Here is a 20,842-nt window from a genome sequence, read left to right as displayed (position 1 = left end):
AAACATTTTCTGCTTCAATCGTCCAACTAATTTTGTTGATTGGATTGATGACACAATTTTAATACTCTTTCTTCCAATTTATTAAAGTGTATTTTTAAATTATATTATTTTGGAAATAAAGGAATTGCAAAAATGATATCCCTTATTTTTTTATTAAAATTACTTTTTGATCTTTGTGCATAAAAGACATTTCGATGATGTAACATTTCCATAAACCTTTCCATTGTAATGCAGTTAAATTATTAGTATTGTAACAATTATCTAAGCAGTTATAAATTATTAAAACGTGAAATTAAGATTTAATCATTAAAAATTATAGTTCAAACTTTTATTTAATTACAAATTTATTTTTCCTCCTTATTGGATGTCGCGTCCTAACTGTGATATTCATTTCAATCCATATAACAACATAAAGGACATTTGAGATATTTCAGAATATACAAGAGATTTTGATCTTAGTTCAAATGATTCTTTGACTTAACTATGGGTTTGAATATTTGTTATTCAAAAAATATTTAATGCTGTACTGTAGTCACAAATAAACCTTTCTTTGAGCAAGACTTAAATCGAATCAACTGCTTAATTCGGAACTTAAACGTTCATGATTGTTCCTTTGTATTTTTTTTTATTTTGTCTAACACATTGCCATTTAATATGCAATATATAGCAATATTTTTTAATCATCACAGCATATACTGTGCAAGTGGGGATAAATAAATACCTCTAATGAGTCCTTAACAGGAATTATCTGATCATTTAATCATTTGTTTAACTTTATGAAAAGTCTTATCTAAAATGCACTGATAATGATACTAAAAGTGTATTCACTAATAATGAGTTTTTCTGAACTTTCTTTGAAAAGTACTACTGACTGACCCTGAATACTAAACAAAGAATTCCATTATGGAGAACCTCCAGGAATAACATCCGTTTTTTTACTTTATTCGAGTTAAGATAAAACAAAGCTGAAAGTTTAAATGCTTTGATCTGGATGTCTCCATTTTCATCAGAGAAATGTACATTATTCTTCTTAATAAAATAGTTTTTATTGTCCTTAAACATTTTCAAAACTTAATGGATAGTCGCAAGTATTGCTCCGAGAATATTTGGGAAGAAACTGATATTGGTACTCAGTCCGTTAGTTTAAATTCTTTACCTAATTGATATGAATTAAGCCTGTTAGAAAAATTGATTCTCTCTGTTCTCTCTAGAAAAATTAATAATCTCAAGTGAATTAATTTCCAAATGATTTTGCATAGAATGGATTATTTTGCCCATCAAATTATTACATTGTTTCTGAATTCCGAAAATTGATTCGTAAATTCATAAAAATTAAATAAAAAAATGATGCAAAATACTCAAGCGGAATATGCTATGCAATTTAAGTAAACGATTTATTCCAGTTATTGAATAAAGAAGATAGTAAAGGTGATGGAAATTGGTTCAGGTTGATATTTTCAACGTTTGATTAAAAATAAACCATTTAAATGCTCTATTGCGCTTAAAAAAATTCAAAAGTTTATTTTTTGGACGAATTTTTCAATCTTAGAATTTTAGTCTGAAGTTATATCGCAAAGCGAAGCTATCTGGATTTTCGATTCTGGTACTTGACATTTTAATCGTTCGTCTTATTTACTTTTTAATAACTGAATAATAGGATTCTTCTGCTTTCTTCACCAAATAAACTTCCTATATCGTCCAAAGAAAAGTCATAAAACTTGATCATTCCAAAAACGATATTTTAAACTATATAACAGCATTAGACATCATTCCTGAAATTTCTTTAACTACTTGGATTGCAGAAAGGGCGGAGAAGAAAAGAAATCCATAACTTTCTTAACAATGTCAAACTCTGAAGGTTAAGGATAAAACTGAAAATATCTGTGTTTGAAATGTGTGCATTCCTAACTCCCAACCCGAGACGCACGGTAAAAGCATTTCATCTGACACTTGTTCACGCATACTTCTTCAGCAGACGAGGTTTCCCTTCTACCGTTTTGTCAGCCACCCCCTCACTTTTTCTTTTGGCCTGTTTCGAGTGGTTCCATATTTGGCTGCGATACACGCAGGTCTCAATATTTGGTTACATGGCAGAGGATCACCGAGTTATTTCTGGGCTGTCTCCCTCTTCCACAATTTTTTACTCGCCTCGTAGATTTATTATTTTCTTGTCTTTCCGTACTGCTCTTGAATCCGGAGATTCAGAAACAGCCCACTGTGCCCAGGAGAATATCATTGAGATGGGCGCATTTTTGGTTGCATACCTCTACGTCAAGCTACAGGATATCTCTATAGTTTGGGCATCCTGTAGTTCAATTTGACATCCGTTTATTTTGAATTACATTGTAGGTAAATGTGGTGAAAAGAATCTGTAGACAGCGGGAGTTTTATCGGCTCAACTTTCACGTTTACTTACACAATGCCAACGTCGCCCTTTCAAACTCGAGTTCCCTGTCACAAACATAGATTGGCATCCCTCAATTTTTTTAATACAAGGAAGTAATATATGCAACGGTTATTCTTATCTATAAATTTCAAAATGTAGCTTATAGATTCATCATTTTCTAGTAATTTAGGATAATTACGCATAAGGTAGTTCTGAACAGGGCTGCACTATTCCTTAGTAAAGAGGATAGTGTCCATAACCCTATTATCAAACCGTAGGGATAGATACTTTACCATAAGGTGCTGTTTTCTGCTTAGCTTCGTATTATATATATATATATATAAAAAAAAGAGATTCGGTAGATTTTTGGTTTACCGTTTGGTTAGTTTCGTTTTACCGATTGGCCCAAAATTAAATATGGCTCTATAAATATGGTTCAAGATTATACGCCCGAATTTCATTTGCCATGCGTATTGTAATTTTGACTCGTAATTTTTTTTCGTATTCACGAAAATGAACAAACGGTTTACCCTTTGTCGATTTTAGACTATAATTAGATGCAGAAATGCAATTTTGGTGTAAGAACCATATATTACAATTTATATATCTAGTTGTTAGCGGTTTTGAATTATGCATTCACGTGAGCACAGATGAACTTTAACAGCTACTTGTTAGTCCAAATTTCACTCATATCTATAACTGTAATTACAAACCATATACTGAATTCAATTTTCTTATGTTTGAGGTTTTTGAGTTATCCCTTTTCACATATTAACTAAATGCCATCTCATATTTCTATGTTTATAGCTACTACAATTATTAAAAATTTAAATGTTGTAGATAAATTTTGAAAAACGTAATTCGTTAAGATTTGATTGAAATCTCCAATTTTGAGATAAAGACAACAGACTTAATTTCATCTCCATAACTTAATTAACTTCTGAGTTGCGATTTTCAAAAATGAACATAATTTTTCGGGATTTTAATAGGTTAAAATATGGAGATTTGTCTAAAATCTCTTATTCGAAATCTAATTTGGACACCAACAAAAGATTTTATTTTATTTAACCAAAGAACTCAATTAATTTCTAGTGAAAGTTGCGAATCAATAATGATACAGAAAAAACATTTTTTTAAATAAAATAGTTTATAAAAAATAAGACATGTAAAAACTGAAAAAAAAAAATTGTATGCTTCAAGGTTTTTTTTATCATTTTTATAAAATTATATCACATGTTTTTTAAAAAAAAGACAATTATTTAGAATTCGTACAAAATTAATAGATATTCTAGGGAAAATTAATGAACATCCAAGACACATATAAATAGATAGAAATTGTATCATTAGACATAAACACGTTGTCAAAAATGAAATAAAAAATTATTATAATTAAGGCAGAATCATATTTTATTCGACCAAGTTATGAATTTTATTTCCAAGCTTACTGAATGCTAAACTCATAAGAACCACATGTTTTCTACTGATATTGTGTAAAAATGAAAGTCTGCTATTGAATAAGTAGGACTGTTGGCTGAAATGCCATTCTCTCAACTAATCGCCGTTCGAAATTATAGACTTCCTCACCATATATCTAAGTGTACATACAAAACAAGACATTGATTTAATCAATTAATGAATATTTTTGACTGATTGCTCAAAGAAGAGATAACTATGTTTCTTTATAGATATCTATTAATAAATAAGTCAAATTTTTATCCTTGTGGTATCTAATGCTACATGATAACAAAAAGTACTATTCTTCCATTATCGTTCCATCTGGTTCCACTTCTGAACTACCTAATCAAATAGGGATAAACAACAATATATAATCTTCATATACCAAATTTATTCCAAATAAATTTGAATTTTAATAATTTATTCATTTTCCTCGATTTAAAAGTATCTCTGATAAAATTTCAGTTTGAAATTAGTATAATGAATTACATTTTTAATTTTATCTACTATAATATCACTTTCATTCATAGATTGAGACAAAACTAAGTACCAGACTTAACAGAAATATACTTTTCTCTTCTAAATACCTTTTATATATGTCCATTGATGGTATATTCTTTTTTATCATTAGGTGAACCCTGGCAGTCTGTCTGAACAGGCTGGCTTGATGACAGGCGATGCCATTTTGAAAATCATGGGACACGCCACCGAAAATATGAGGCACAAAGAAGCACAAGACGCTATTCTTAGAGCTGGGAACAATATTGAACTTGTCGTGCAAAGGTAAAGACTGCCAAGACAATCTATTAAATTGCGTATTTTCTTTGAATCGATTTATCTATCATTGTTATTTTAAATTTCCATTTTGTAAAAGAAACTTCACCAGAGGATGGGACTGTACGCGTATTTTTAAGTTTGACGCATAAAAATGGCCTTGTTAATTGAATTGTAGCAAAATCTATTTCTGTTTAAGAATGCGATGACATAGCTGCTAATAACCAGGCAATGGCCACCCTGAAACTTTCTCTTATAGTCACTAATAAATGTACTTCTGTAATAATAACCGCTCGCCATGGACGAACAATAATTACCAAAGAGTTCTATTAGCGTGCCATCATTGGTATTATTTGCGATTCATTTGCTGGATTGCGGTTGTTATATAAGCACCAAAATACGGAATGTGTATTGTGGGCTTATTTTTTCCAATGGATTGAAGCAAAAATTTGGCACTGAATTACAACTGTGGTCATAAAATTACAAACCAAATTTCCGATATTTATGTTTGTGTTTTTCAGTTATTGGGTTTATATGCTTGTGAAAATACAGACCGACAAACGGTTAACGGTTTGTTTCCAAATTTGATAGAAATCTACATTATAGATGTTAAATCTGTGTACTTAAACTGTAATCATCTAGTTAACATTGATCATTTTAACTACTAGCGATTGTATTAACTTATAATCGGAGAGGCATACAAATGGATTTCCAGTGAATTTGTAGATTTCTGTCAAATTCTCACAGAAATGGGCAGAAAACTATAAATTTGGTATAAAGATCATACACCAAAATTTATCCATTTAGCTCAGAAGGTCATCGTCTTTGAGACAGTCTTGGATTATCGTCTTTACAGACAGACAGACATAATTTCAAAAACCTGTTTTTCGAACTCAGGATGGAACTCAGGACTAAAACATGTAGTGTTAAAATCTCAAGTTCTAAGTTTTTGATGATTACAATATTTTTTCTTCATATACTTCGTTACGGGAATGTAAAAAAAAAAAAAAAAAAAAAAATCAGTAACATTCTTATATAGTCACGCATACTAATATCATTTAAACTTATCCCTAATTTAGACTGATTTTGAATGATTTATTAATTAATAAAACAATTTGATTCTTATACTTATATTATAAAGTAGAAAAATTATCATAAAGAGAAACTGATTAACTTTTAATTATTGAGTAAAAATTTAAATTAATGCTTAATTATTCTATCCCTGAAGCTCATTTATCGGTAACTGTTTAAAAAAAATAGATAACAGTACCTACAATTAATTTATTCTAAAACCGGTCAAATTTGCTCCTTTTATTATTACTTTGGACAATTGCTTTTTTTCAGAGTTTTAATATCAAGTCTGAGCTTTAGAAATTGTTTCTGTGTCTCTAAATTAATAAATCTCATTTGTAGATTTCAAAATTCATTCTGCTCAGATGTCATGTTAAATATGTAAATGTCACAGAAGACGCGAAACATTCTGATTCAATTACTTTTTTAGATTTTGTGGAAGTAATGATAAAGGTTTTCATTGTATCGTTATTAATATATGTTGATTGCTTGATGACTTTGAACCAAATTCGGAATACGATTTTTTTTTAAACCTATCTATTAGAATGAAAATGCACAAGAATGCTTTGCTACTCATGGAGAAACTTGGAAATAGATGCAAGGTTCTGATTAGAACAACTTAAGTTAAAATTTAACTTAAAATTATCTATAGTTGCATATCTAAAAGAACAAACAATGTCGATTTTTAGTTTTTAAATCTGATTTCAAGGCTTATTCTAACAATTTATAACATGATGCCTTACGATTAGAATATTCCGTAGAAACAACTCATTTCTGGATTCTATTTCAATAAGATAATAAAGGAAAGATTTTGAAATCTCTTTTTTATAGAATATATTAAAATTTATTTTTCTTCTGCATTATTATTTGAGCGTTTAACTTGTTTTGACTATTTCACAAACATTCAACGTTGTACGAAGGGCAAGAAAATATAAAATTACCTAATATTAAATAAATTACTGTACAATATCATTTTATGTGACAATCTCATTCGTTTTCATTTTATTATATAAAAATTGAAACATAATAACTATCATAATTTTGTCATAATTACTATCCTTTGTTTAATATTACGTTGTTGCTATAATCTTTGACCTCAAATTTTTTCCTATTATCTTTCGTTAAGATTAAAATATAGGAAATTTGTTCCTACAATTAAGGACTGCAAAATGCTTTCTTCTATAAATAAAACACACTTAAAAATATTTTTTATTTCTTTTAGGGGAGGAGTGCGAGTATGGAAGCCGACAGTGACACCCGTCGGTGACTTGCCAAGTGTGACCACACCCCCGGCGGCAGGCCTCTACACCAAGACATCCCTGGCTGCCAAAAAACAGGTTTGGACTTTTTTTTTTTTTTTTTCGATAAATGATTCAGCTGTCAATATTTATTCTTCACGCGTCCTCATCGCAGCAGCAGCTGTGTCAACACACACCACTACGGTTGATTAATACCCAAATCTCAAGCACTCTTTCAGATATTTGCAGATCGAAAAACGAGATTTTATTTCATCTTTAACTAGCTACTTCTTCCTTGTTAATCATTGCAAAAATCGATATATCCTCTTTTCATTTCTTCTGAGAATTATGAATGACAGTTCAGCTTCTAAGTTATAGGCCGATTGACTTACATAAAATCGCAAAAACTATCGCTTAGTAAAAGTTTGACATACATTCAGATATTAAAGAAAATTAATGTTATGTACATGTGTGTGTACTTATTTAAAAATAATTTTCTTACCAAATTATTATATATTTTAATATTTCCAAAAAATGCATTTGGTTCGTCATGTCATTTCAAAAAAGTGTTTTATTTTTTTTAATTTCTAAAATTTAAAATTAATAATTTTTTGGTGTAGAGTTTCTGTAACCACCAAAAGAAAAGGAAAATGTTCGAAACACTTAACAATTCCAGAAACTCTGAATTTCAGATTCTAAAAATTTAATATTCCGATCATATTCGAATCGCAAATCTCGTTCTTTGTACATAGAAAATAAATAAATAAAAAAAATGTAAAAAAAAAAAAATCAATCGTTTGATTTTGATTCTTAACTTATTCGACAATATGTATGAAAATAAATAGTTGAAGACGCCATGGATATTTCATATTTTCCTTTTACTTTAAACATTCAATATTAAAAAAGAATTAAAAATTATTTAATTACCATACAAATGCATTAAATTTCTAGGAAGCAACTTCAGAAGAATCCTGCAAAGATTTTATAGTTTTCAGCTTGCACATAAACAACCATTCAATCATAATGCTTTTTTTTTTCTGTTTGCTCAATTTATTGTGTAATTAATTAATTGATAACTCATTTTGAGCTTGCATGTATTTAGCTAAAACATTTTCTACAATATTTTTTTATTACGTTCCATAATTAAGTATTAAAATTTATGAACAACTTTATTGATATTATTGATAAATTAAACTTGCTTTTGGCATATGAATCAACAATTTTGTATTTTCGCATTCTCGTTACATACATAAATCATTTTTCATTGCCTTAAAAATAGTTATTATTATAAGGCTTCACAAATTTCATTATAATTTTTTTTTCTATTTTCATTTTTGAAACGATAAGAGTTGCAGTTCTTTTACTGAAACTGTCAAATATTTCTTCTTGTAATTACGTAGCCAGAGGTCAAAATATTTTGCGGTTAAGTACTGGACCAACTTGTAGCAGATGTTAAATACACGACCTTGAAATTGCAACTGTTTTACCTGGATTCCGTTTACGAAAATTGTGGGATAAAAAAAAGTGAATAAAAGGCAGAATAAACTTTTAGAAAGAAGCTTTAAAAAAGTGAAATGTCTTGAAGCTATTTATTTTGTTTAATATATATTTATTTTATATAATTATATTAATTGTTAATTCGACCTAAAACTTGATAATAAAAACATCAGCATTGGAATTCAATTTTAATGCAGCAATTTTCCGTGCCTCTCGAGTACATATCCTTAAAATTATGAAGGTAATTCTATTTATTATAAGCAGCTATCCCAAGTGAATATTAATTGTTTATATATCGAGGATGTTACTCAGCCCTCTTTCAGATATATTTTTTTTTTCTCATATGATATTATGATGGTTCTAAAATATAATTTAATTCATCTTTCATTGGCCTTTTAAGAAATATGGTATAATGGTTCCCAGATATATATCAGCTCAGATATATATCAGCGCTATAAAATCCCAGATATATATCAGCGCATTGTAGCTTTGATTCCACCATTGATGTGAGACATAAGTTATACAGTGTATAATAAAGATGTCATTGTAAACTTTCTAACATAGCTATAGCAGAGAAATTTGTATGAGGGAGTTTTTTTACTTCTGACCACAATTTCATTCTCTATCTCGGGCAACGTATCGTTTAATTAAATCTGCATCTTTAAGAAAGTTTGAAAACTATGTTTGATCATTTGAATTATTGTGCAATAATTTTAAGTAATATATACTTTACCTATATCTGCAGTAAGTAATGCTTACAGCAGATATAGGTAAGGTTTAGGTAAGATATAGGTAGTTTTATCTTGCTTTTATACCAAAATTATGATTTAGAATTGATGCGGTTTAAAAGTGTTGGAGAGAGAAGTGAATGTTATTCTCGTCATCCCACACTGAAGCCCAATTACAAAATAGCCAGCATTATTAAAAACCAAAGTGGAAACATCTTAATTTACCTATAATTACGTTTTCTCGTTTGTTAAAACCGTTACAAATCAATGTAAATGTACAATCTGGATATTGCATTGAAATAAAAGAATGCCTTTTTATTGAAAAATATGCATATTGATCTCAGATATATGAATAAATAAAATCAGGAACTATGCTTTAAAAAAAATAAAGCTATATATAGCTTATCTCTGTTGTGATGTGGTTTGGTGAGTACAAGGAAAGACATAAATTTCAGACATCATCAATAGACCATGGTTCAAATTACGTTGCGCAGCTGTAGAAGTATATATTTTGTTCTTAAAATCTCGGTTTTAAAATCGAAAGCTCACGAGTTTAAAATTCGCTTCTGAGTTAGATTCACTCTATTTGCTAAATTTTTCGTATTCAGTCAAAATCCTCTGGTTAATATCGCACGGAATCTTGGATAATGTCATTCAGACCATGCAGTTCTCAAGTCGAGGTTCATCCTGCACTTACTCTTATCTAACATTAGAAAATGACATGGATACCGTATGACTTCAACATTTAAAGCTAATTTTAGCTAAGAAGTTGAAAACATTTTTATTAATAATCTCTTAACAATTTACGCTTATCTTTAAAATTTAGCGAAAACAAACATCCTTGTAATTCCGTAACTTATACGAAGTTCGAATTAATTTCTTAAATGTTTCAAAAACATAGATCAAATTTAATAATCAGAAACAGAAATATTATTTTTTATTTAAATGAGGTAAATTAAGCTATACCGAAAAATTACAAAAAAAAAAAAAAAGTTTTACAATGAATAAATATTAAAGATTATTTTAAAGGTCAAATTAAATAATTTATGAAAATTGATTGATAAGAGTGTTACTTGCTAAATACTATCGTTTTTCATATCCAAATCTTTGCATTCTAATTTCGTAATTTCTTACTTATAATTTCATAGATTTTGTTTGATTTATATTCAATAGAGGGCAGCACGAAAACTACCAAGCTCATCAGTCTGCTTTTAAATTGGAATTTTCTGTGAAAATTAAGAATTGCCTAGTGTTTCCAAAATTACCAACTTGAGCTCACTAACAGAGCCCCTGAGAGCTCCTTTAATTTCATTTCGGCATAAATACAATTAAAGTTATAAAAAGAGCAAAAAAAAAAAAAAACCATCTCCAAATAAATGATTAATACGCTGTTGATTTTTCACATTAATCCCATTTTCTTTTAAAACACTTCGTTGCATCTGTATCAAATTTGACACATGCAATTGATACATTTTTTTTACATATATGTAATACAATTTTATACATTTTTCTTGTTAATAAGGACGATTGTTTTTTTGTTTTTTTCTTTCCTTTTTACAACAGAAATTTTTCGGATTTTTAAAATAGAAATTTAGAGCATATTTGAAAATATATATATATATTTTTTTTACGATAGAAATGTTTTTGAAAAGAAAATTTTTCTAAAATTATGTAATTATATTTGACTTTTTTCTTTGTATTTTTCTATTATATTTGAACTTTCCATACTAAAAAAATTTTTTTATTTTGCAATTTGAAAAATCGTACGTTGAAGAATTAACGAAATTTTACTTCCATTTACAAGTTTACCAAGATCCTTCAGTATTATCTATTATGCCAAAATTTTATTTAAAGCTAGCATATACTCCACAAGTTTGACAGCAAAATGTAAATATTTTTTTTTCTACTAAAAATGCATTTTAAATATTCTGGCAGCAGAGCATGCATACAGAGAATTCGCAAAGTGAAATTGAGCATGGATACAATCCTTCTCCCTTTTTTTTATTTCGTTTTCTAGTATTTGACTTTAAAAATATAAAATAATACTTTTTTTTTCTTGCTCTACGGCCACTTAATAATAGGCATATCCCCGTGCCTTTATTGCTACGCACCATATTTAATATTTTTTATACGTCAGATCGAAATATGGCTCGCATTTTATTAAGCGTATTTATTTATTTAATTAGTTGTTATTTTTTATTCAAATGTTGGAATTGTAATCGATTTTTTCGTCTTCTTTCTAATTTATTAAAAATTTAAAAATTTATGTTGTGTTCACGATAAAAATAATCTATTTTAATACTTTTGGTGCATAACATTAAATTATGTTTTAATTTAATGATTAACGATTTCACAATGTATATAATGCCATCTGTTATGAATTTGAAATTTCATACTGTTTTCGCATATATAAATTATTAACTAAGAATTAAAATATGACATAAGCAAAACAAATAAAATCCACTACTTTTTTGTGTTCTAATAAAATGTGCCGTTGAAATCATTTTTATTAATTTATTAATTGAAATTGTGAATATTTTGAATTTGGTTTCCCCTTTAAAAGGCATTTCAGCGTTTTTGACTACGACATTCGACGTTATCAGCATGCATTCATTGCCATTGATAAATCAATAATATAAAAAAAAAGGCAGTTGAGAACAGATCTGTAGATCAGATTTTTTAAATGCGTTTTTATCCAGACCAAGTATCAATTTATATGCGAAAAATATATTCAAAATCTTAAAAAAATAAGGGATACATTCTAGTTTCAACCATTCGGATCCGATTTAAGGAAGCTCTAAATTTAATATTTCTTTACTGTTCCCCGTCCCTCTCCTCAGAAAAAAATAGAAGATATTTTTTAGAAAATTTGTATACGTTTTAATTTAGAAATATTTCTTTATTTTATAAAACAATTTACAATAAGCAAATTTGTCCCCTTCTCTGTAAAATTAGCGGGCTATACAGGAATATTGCTTTTCACTAGGCTATGTGAGTTTTTTTTTTTTCCTTTACAAACATAATAAACAATTTTGTCTGAATCCAGATACAAATATTTTAATAAAGTTATCAATGTAAATAGTTTTCTCAAATTTATAATATTATGATTTTATGTTTTTTTTAATCAGATAAAATAAATTATGATGAAATGATTGCATATTGTGTAGCAATAAGTATCAAAAAGCTTCAGAAAACCAGAATCATATTTCACTTTATTTTTTTTTATTATATAAAGATTGCATTGGATAATGGTTTCTTTTTTGTTTTAATATTATCTTGTTTCTTTTTGCAGGAAGCCACTCCAATCGGTACTAAACACAATACTACTCCTCGACCCTTTGCACCGCTTGGAGGAGGTAAAGCCTTGGTAAACAATCAATACAACTCTCCTGCACCACTGTATTCCATGAACAACATAGCTGACACGCTCTCCGCACACACGGAAGTACTGTCCTCGGGTGCTAAAGGGTAAGTATATGATATAGCAAAAAATGCAAAATTTATAATAGCCTATTATTGATGGAATCTGCTCATATTTGTTAGACATGTGGTTTCATACATGAGTCAGAAACTGCCGTGATCAGGATAGCAGATTAAATTCATTCGAAACTCAAATCCCCCAAAGATCGTCATAAATTAACAGGTTTTTTTTTTTAAACTGTGATGTTGAAATCTGAATAGATACAGTCTGCTAAGATATTGCTGTTATCACAGTTAGAACGACAAAGTCTATCTCAAAATAGTTCTCTTGTAGCTTTGAAAAGAAAATTTATTTAACTAAACTACATCAAATTAATCATACACCTAACAAACACATCATTACTTTTAGTATATTGAAGCAAAATGCATAGATAATAATCAATCTAATTTGATTAGATTGGTTTAATTACTTCTGAGATAATTCCACAGATGTACATTTAAAATATTGAAGTTTATTATTTGACTGGAAAATGTAAGATTTTTAAACTAAAATTTCACTTGATTTTTTTGAAAGAAAAATTGCAATTGTTATAGTCACAATATGCCCCAAGAATATTTATAGTGCCAATAAGCAACATTAAAATTTAGCCGGAAATAACAGCACAAAGAGAGTTGGAGGAATGGTGCGTGAATATTTGGAATTTCTTTTTATAATCAATTGTATTTAACTTTTTATTTTTTGCCTCGTATGCATTTATTCAATCAAAATCAAGTTTCAGAAGTTTTGAAAAATATAATAAATATTTCTTATAATTGTATTTGTATGAACCGATTTTGGAAAACTTTCTATCATTAGTCCCTTAAACAATACTTATTCATTTTACTTGAAACATTTGAAGGATATGAATGACAGAAAAATGAAGTAAGACTCCAATTAGAAATTCCCACTAAAGTTGTTGAGAAATTTGTTCTTTTGAATGTATCTCAAGCGTATGAATGATCTTTAAAATGAATGCATCGAAATCTTTCAATATTTATGTAGCAAGAAAAATATTCAAAAGCAGCAATTGTATATTTTTAGTATCAACTTCATGAAAGAACCTCAGCCTGTTAACAAAGACTCTGCTGTATATCGAATGATTATGGAAGAAAAAGAAACTGGATCCCACATAGAGACTGGCTTGAATCATGTGGATGCACCTTATAGGAAAGGTACGATTATAATCATTTTCTGAGTACAATTTTTCATTATTTTGATCATTTGAATTTCAGAGATATATTCATGCATCTTCCAGATTCCCCTATGACCCAACAACCAGTGACACAGCACGTATCTGCTCCAGTTACTAAGCCTCCATCGCAAACTGGTGACAAACCTTTAGGACCCAACTGCTGCCCCGAGTGCGGAAAGACTATAGTGTAAGTATGCTTAATAGAGAAAGAGAATTCAATACATTTATAATATCAGAAAATATGTATTGCATGGTAAAATATTTACAGAAAAGAATATACATGAAAAATTTAACATTCAAAGTATATCCATAATATTCTAGAAATTATATATATATAATATATAATATGTATTGTACTGAGTATATCCATAATACTCTTGAAAGTATATTTATATATTGTACAAACACAGTATATCCACAATACTCTAGAAAGTATATATATATATATATATATATATATATATATATATATATAATATACTGTACAAAGTATATCTATAATCTTCAGTATAAATTTTTTTTAAAAAAAAGTGCGATTCATTCTTATTTTGCAATTCTAACAACAAATACAATCCATATAGCTTAATCTTAATTAGTTGATTATATTGATATTCTTTATATTAAATATATATTCTTTTTATAGATACTTTCATTTTATTGTTCTATTAAGACAGTTGCTAATGATGCAAGTTTTCATTTATTAGATTAATAAAAATCGTCTGGATTGTAGAAACAAATATTTACAGAAAACAGTTTTTCTCTTACTGCTGGATTGAACCAAATAACATATTTTTACTTTATACGACGGTCCGATGACTTTATGTAAGGTTCTCTTAATATTTATAATTGTTTGTTTTTCTTCTTCGAAAGGATGAAGTGAGGATGGCAGAACTACGGCGCAATAATTCCTTTTGAATATAAATGAAAATTGTTGCAGTTTCTAAAAAAATTTATCAAATACATTTGTGAAACTCTTTTCTCCAAACAGCAATTACGCTTTGTTTTCTAAAACTTTTTCTGGTACAATTAAATAATACAATTAAATTAAATCTGTTATAATTAAATAATTTTTATGATAACAATTTAAAAAATTCTCATCGAAACTTCTTAAATATTCTATAAGAATTTATAAAACAAATGTGAAATGTTTTTTCGAAAACTTAAGTAAAGCTTTCGATAAAATCTTAATTCATGCCAAAAATGAAATAATTTAATTGTGAATGCATATTTTATGCTTTTTATAGTGGAGTTTTCGTAAGAATAAAGGATAAGTCTCTGCATCCCGAATGCTTCAAATGCAGTACCTGCGGTACATCCTTGAAAAATGTTGGTAAGTACACAGAATAATTTATATAACATTTCATTAACTTAATACAATCATATTGTAATAACTCTTTCAATTTACAGGATACTTCAATGTGAATGATAAATTGTACTGTGACGCCCATGCCAAATTGGCCGCCAAAATTGCCGCATCCATGCCAACCTATGAACCACTCGTTATTAGCCAGTAAGTATGTATTACTATAATTAATTTCCTTTTGTATATTAGATATTTAAGATCCATATTTAAAAAAATGTCTGCTTTTATAATTTCATATAAGGAATAATAAGAAATTGGGTCATTATTTTCTTATTATAATTCTAATTATATTATTTTTCTGTACTTGTTTTAACATTTAATGTGAACCAAAATATCTATTTTTAATCTATTCTATAATTTTTCATCTTTTCTTTCATGCCTCGTTTTCTTATTAATTATGATCATTATATTTTACATGAAACAAAAAATGCTCATTAGGATGTTGCATTACTTTTTGTTGTTTATTATTAAGGGAAAAAGATAAACGTATTCTATCTTAAGGCTAAATAAGGCATCTTTGGAAAATAACTCTTCATGTTTGTTTGTTTTTATTCATAACTTTACGTCAAAATGTAGTCCGGATTAAATAGAATTCTAAGCAAAAAATATTTAGAGCAGTCTCGACAAATATTCTGAAATATAAAATATATTATTGATGTACCACAAAATATAAATAAATAATTTTGGCACTAAAATTTAATTAACTATTTGTAAATACTCAAATTCAATTAAAATATAAATAATAAGACATTCTCTGAAATGCCTTAATGCATCTTTTGGAGCAAAATTTTAATATGCAATAAACTAGATAACTGCAATTTTAAGGCAGAATCTAGCACTTTGAATTGCATAGAGTAGAATTTGAGTCCATATTCCATACATTGAATGTCAGCAAAAATAATTCTATACGTGCCTTGTGCTAGTGAAATCCATTAGAGCTAAACATTTTTACACCAATGGTACAACTAATATAAGTGATGCTAAAATGATATTTTTTAAATCCCTTCTTTATATTTAATATTATAAAGTTAAATAAATAAATATATTGCTATTTTGTCTTCACGGTATCGCTTAACGCTGTACTAAATCAAACGCCTCTGTTATATCGTTACATCGTTGCTGTTCAATGGTATGCACAGAAGTTTGAAGATGGCCATCTGTTGACCTCGACATTTGACCTTGATCCAATATTGCATAGTTTGTCACAAAACAACTCTCATTTACTTTCAAAACAAGACATTAATCTAATAAAGTAAACTGAATAACGCACCAATATCCTAAAATTAGTTTTATTTTGTCTTTTAACTAGGGAAAAAAAAGCGTTTTGCAATAATTTAATAAGATTTATTTTATTTAAGCTTGGGTTAATCATTTCACTTCGTTTTCTTTCTGCTTTTAAAACTGATGATTTAAACTTTCTGCTTTTAAAACTGATTTCAGGCCGACCGAAGCACCTCCGATTCCCACCCCCTTGAGCCCCACTCCTCGCACTCCAATCAACGACCCCTTATCCCCGGCGGCTTACAGGAGTGTTTCGCCAGTTCCTTTCCATGTGAGTATACAATGAAATTTTGCAAATTATTCCACTTATTCATTTTTAATCGGTGGAATTTTCATGCGAGATGACTGCACTTATAGAATTTAACCAGCTATCTGTTTTTGACTCATTATGGGTAAAGTATTAACATTTTATGTTATGACGAGTTTATTCATCAGGGGTAATAATTAAGTAGGAGACACAAATATATTTTACATAGGATTTACAATTAAAAAATAATCAATCAGATGACACAATTTAAATACGCATTTCCCGAAGAGGTCGAAACAGTGAACTGATTAATGCTTGCTGTGTTATGTTACAATATAGCTTGGGGCATAGTTGAAGTGCGAGTTTATCATGAAACCACAATCAGTTAAATGATTTCTTTGAGATTTTTCTTAATATATTTCCTAAAGCATAATTTTTAATATGTTGCATTTCAAATTTTTTAAATCATTCTGCGAAATTAAATAAATGAAAATAATATAATAATGGATGCCAAACACTTTCGCTTTTAGAAACAATTATTCCTGCAATTATTCATAGTCAAAGGCTTTTAGAGAAATTTCATAATACTAAAGAAAATGCTGTTGCCATTTTAAATATTATTAAAAATTGTAAGTACTATTTAAAAAATAATAATTTTTAATTAATTAAAAATAAAGCATTATTGAAATTTCACTTTAAATTCTATTATTTTTCTTTAATAATTTTGCATCTAAATAAAAATAAAGTATTATTAAAATCTTCCTTTTTAAGTATTATTTAATATTCAAAGTATTATTTAAAAAATAATAATTTTCAATAAAGTATTATTAAAATTTTTCTTTTTAAATATTAAATTTAAAAATTAATTCATTTTTAAATTATTAAAATTATTTTAATTAAAAATTATAATTTGTTGTTTAAAAAATAAGTATATTATTTAAATCTACACATTTAACCCTCTTAATTCTTTAATTAAAATAAAAAATTAAGTATTATAATATAAATTAAAATTATTTAAAATAAACTTGATTGGAATTCTCCTGAACATAATCGTAAAAGATAATGCAAAAATGGATAGTTTGTGCATGATGAAGTTTTCGTATTTATAAATATTAGTCTTGGATAAAACCTATTGTGTAGCATAATATTTTTCAATGTTTCTAGTTATATTTTACATTTTCTACCCATTTCAGAATTCTGACCTCTAATGTAAGTTAGGTGTCTAAGTAATTTCAATAACGTGGAACTATTTAAACACTTTTTAATTTTGACAGACTTATAATTTGAAGAAAAAAAATTATTCTATGATGAAAATATTAATTTTTTTATATTTAAATCATTAATTCGTTTTTGATTTCTTAACAAAAATCTGCAATTAATGCATTATAATTAAAAAGCACTAAAACTTAGAGGTTCTTCATGTTCTTTGTTTGTAACATATGGAAATATAATATTATTCGTTTACTGACGGGATGTTCAGTGCAAAGTTTATAATAAAACATATTTTTTTAATAAAAATTTTCCGCTATTTTAATACTTTTTCAACACATGTTTTCAAAGCAAATTTTTTTCATAACGTATCAAAATGTGAAATCTGTGATAAAAAAAAAAAACTCTAAATGAATTATAAATGATTTTTAATAATTGTTCCATGACGCAAATTATATGCATTTTTCAATTAAGGTAGTTAGAAAAAAAAAATTATTTATTTTTTCCTCTTAAAGCACTATGTTTATGTGTCTGAAATTGATGATTTATTTTGAATTATCTTGATTATCAATTGTTTGATGATCGGAAGACGAATATCATACATATATATTATTTTATCGTGTACTAATCGCTTCTGGCGACTAGCTGCCTCGCCGAAAACATTGATTAAATTTACTTTCAAATTAGTCGCTTAGATATAACTTCATTCCCCTGATTCTGCTGAATTGTCAGACATTATAGCCGTACTATTTTGATTATCTTGTATATATTTTGCTTATAGTGTATATGAATCTTTCTAATGGATACAGTCCCATAACATCATAGCGTTGTTAAAAACGTTTATAACTGATTCATTTATCGCCTAAAATTCGCTTTACTTATTTATTTGTTTTGTAAACTACAAAAATATTAAACAGAATCTTATTTAACATAAAACATAAATTGGTATCATTAAAAAAATCACTTTTTTATAATTTTAAAATGATGTAAAATTTATTTTTGTGCAATGATTTTTTTAAGTTATCGCAGAAAAAGCGAAAATTTATCTTTTAATTAATTAAAATTCTGATTAAAGTTTAAAAAAATCGCTATGTCCACCATTCAAATAATATATGTGCCAAGTGTAAGCCAAACGATTTAGTCTGTAGAGCGTCAACGCACACACATTCATCTTTTTATTAATAAAGATTATTCACGAAGTTGTTATGTTGAAGCAGAAAACATTTAAATTAAAAACTTTATTTATAATTTGATTCTGTTTGTAAATTGTAATGATGCCATATTTCATGTTTTCTATTACATTTACATTCTATCAGTCTCTAAATGTTATAAAGACAAATAAGCTATACAGTATGCTGCCTGCTGGAAAAAAATAGGAAAAGAAATTCGAATGTTGCTATTAAGGGATTTTCATATAGGTGTGGATTGCCCGCTATAAATCGAAGCTTTTAAATTTTGCTTCGTGTTATGAATCACTTTCATTATTGTAGAAACCGGGAGAAATGCATCATGTGGAAGCTCCTCAGAGTCCTCAACCACTATTGTCACCACCCTTCAAGCCGCATACGCCTTCTTTCACTCCGGCTGCCCCTGCTCCGTCGTTCAAAACGGTAATTGGTGTGATCACTAACCCCAATGTGTGAACCCATTAACAAACTTTTTATGCTGCTTGCACCTACCTATAGATGTCTTTGGTGTATGTCTTACGACGTGTGATTTGTATAATTTACGCTAAAGTTTCTTTTCAAATGTCAGACAATCATATTAATGAAAACAGTCAATTTTGCATAGCCCAAATTTCTACTGAAGTTCATCTCTTTTAAAGGAGATTCATTGATCAATTCTAGATTATTTGATTTGAACTTACAGTAACTTTAGTTTTTTCAAACCAATCTCCATTATTTCAGTCCTGTGCCATCATATAATTTCGTTTTTCCACTTCTGTGTGATTTGAAGAATGAGAAGAATTCCAACTGAAGAAGTGGATAGTTACAGTATACTTCATTTTCAAACATTTCCCAATTCCTTTATTGTTTTCAAGAGTTGCCAAGTTTAAAAATGAAGATAATTTAACTAATAAAAATTCTATTGATAGAAAAAATACAACCCAAGATTTATTATTATGAAGAAATAACTGTACACCTTCGTATTTCTTAAACTGATATGGTACCTGGATTGTATAAACATATCATGATATTAAAGATGCCTGATTATTAAGGAGCCACTCTTTCTTTGACCTTGCTAACAACAGCCACATATTGGCACTTTTGAGACGTGGTTCTGCTTTTGGTTTTTTGTTTTGTCCAGTAAAAATCTACTACCATTACCAATTAATCATCTGAAGACGATTGAAGAAGTATCTTTATATATCTTTCCTTATGCATCTTTTTTCCAAAGTATCTGCTTTAATTTTTTTTTCTCATTTCACTTCTTCTATGTGCGATGTTGTCTACACAAAAATGATAGAAAGAATTGTGGTATTGCACATATACAGTTGGTAGAAAAGAAACTGTACGAACTTTTTTTAAATTTTCAAGCATGAATGCGATGTAAATTTAGTTCATACAGATTCGGAAAAATAATCCAATTCTTTAAAAAAAATAAGTTTTCTGAAAGCATATACTTATAGAAACCATTGTTAGAAATATTCCTTAGTATCTGAGATATAAATAGCAGTGGAACACGATAAAGTTTTCTTTAAGATTCGATAAAAATTATAAATGATAACAGTATAGTTTGTGCATTGTCATTTGTGAAGTTCATATAAATTCCTTTAAAAGGAAATTATAAAGGAACTCGCAATACTCATTTAATCTATAAATATAAGTACTGTTTATACTTTACTTTATTAATTAACAAAAACATATTTTTTAACATTAAAACTTTCCGACTGAATTTATTAGAATCGGATTATTTTCTCTTTCTTGTCTATAAAACAAAA

At 27.9% G+C, this 20,842-nt stretch overlaps 1 protein-coding gene across 4 annotated transcripts in view; it reads left to right on the top strand.

The window, feature by feature from the left end:
• The window catches only part of LOC129958829 (PDZ and LIM domain protein Zasp-like), a 63,692-nt gene that overhangs the window by 30,284 nt on the left and 12,566 nt on the right, over positions 1–20,842 (top strand). For 2 of the 4 annotated variants that reach the window (XM_056071551.1, XM_056071533.1), the window contains exons 2-10: positions 4,473–4,624; positions 6,909–7,023; positions 12,442–12,617; positions 13,651–13,781; positions 13,865–13,988; positions 15,046–15,131; positions 15,209–15,311; positions 16,605–16,716; positions 19,392–19,511. In XM_056071551.1, coding sequence (XP_055927526.1) covers positions 4,473–4,624; positions 6,909–7,023; positions 12,442–12,617; positions 13,651–13,781; positions 13,865–13,988; positions 15,046–15,131; positions 15,209–15,311; positions 16,605–16,716; positions 19,392–19,511 — 1,119 coding nt within the window. The remainder of the gene's footprint in view (positions 1–4,472; positions 4,625–6,908; positions 7,024–12,441; positions 12,618–13,650; positions 13,782–13,864; positions 13,989–15,045; positions 15,132–15,208; positions 15,312–16,604; positions 16,717–19,391; positions 19,512–20,842) is intronic. The other 2 variants (XM_056071558.1, XM_056071543.1) reach the window with 1 other exon arrangement.

This window comes from Argiope bruennichi, chromosome 2 (genome assembly GCF_947563725.1).
Source record: "Argiope bruennichi chromosome 2, qqArgBrue1.1, whole genome shotgun sequence".
NCBI classification, from domain to species: Eukaryota; Metazoa; Arthropoda; class Arachnida; order Araneae; family Araneidae; genus Argiope; species Argiope bruennichi.
This window is presented reverse-complemented; position numbering and strand designations above follow the sequence as displayed.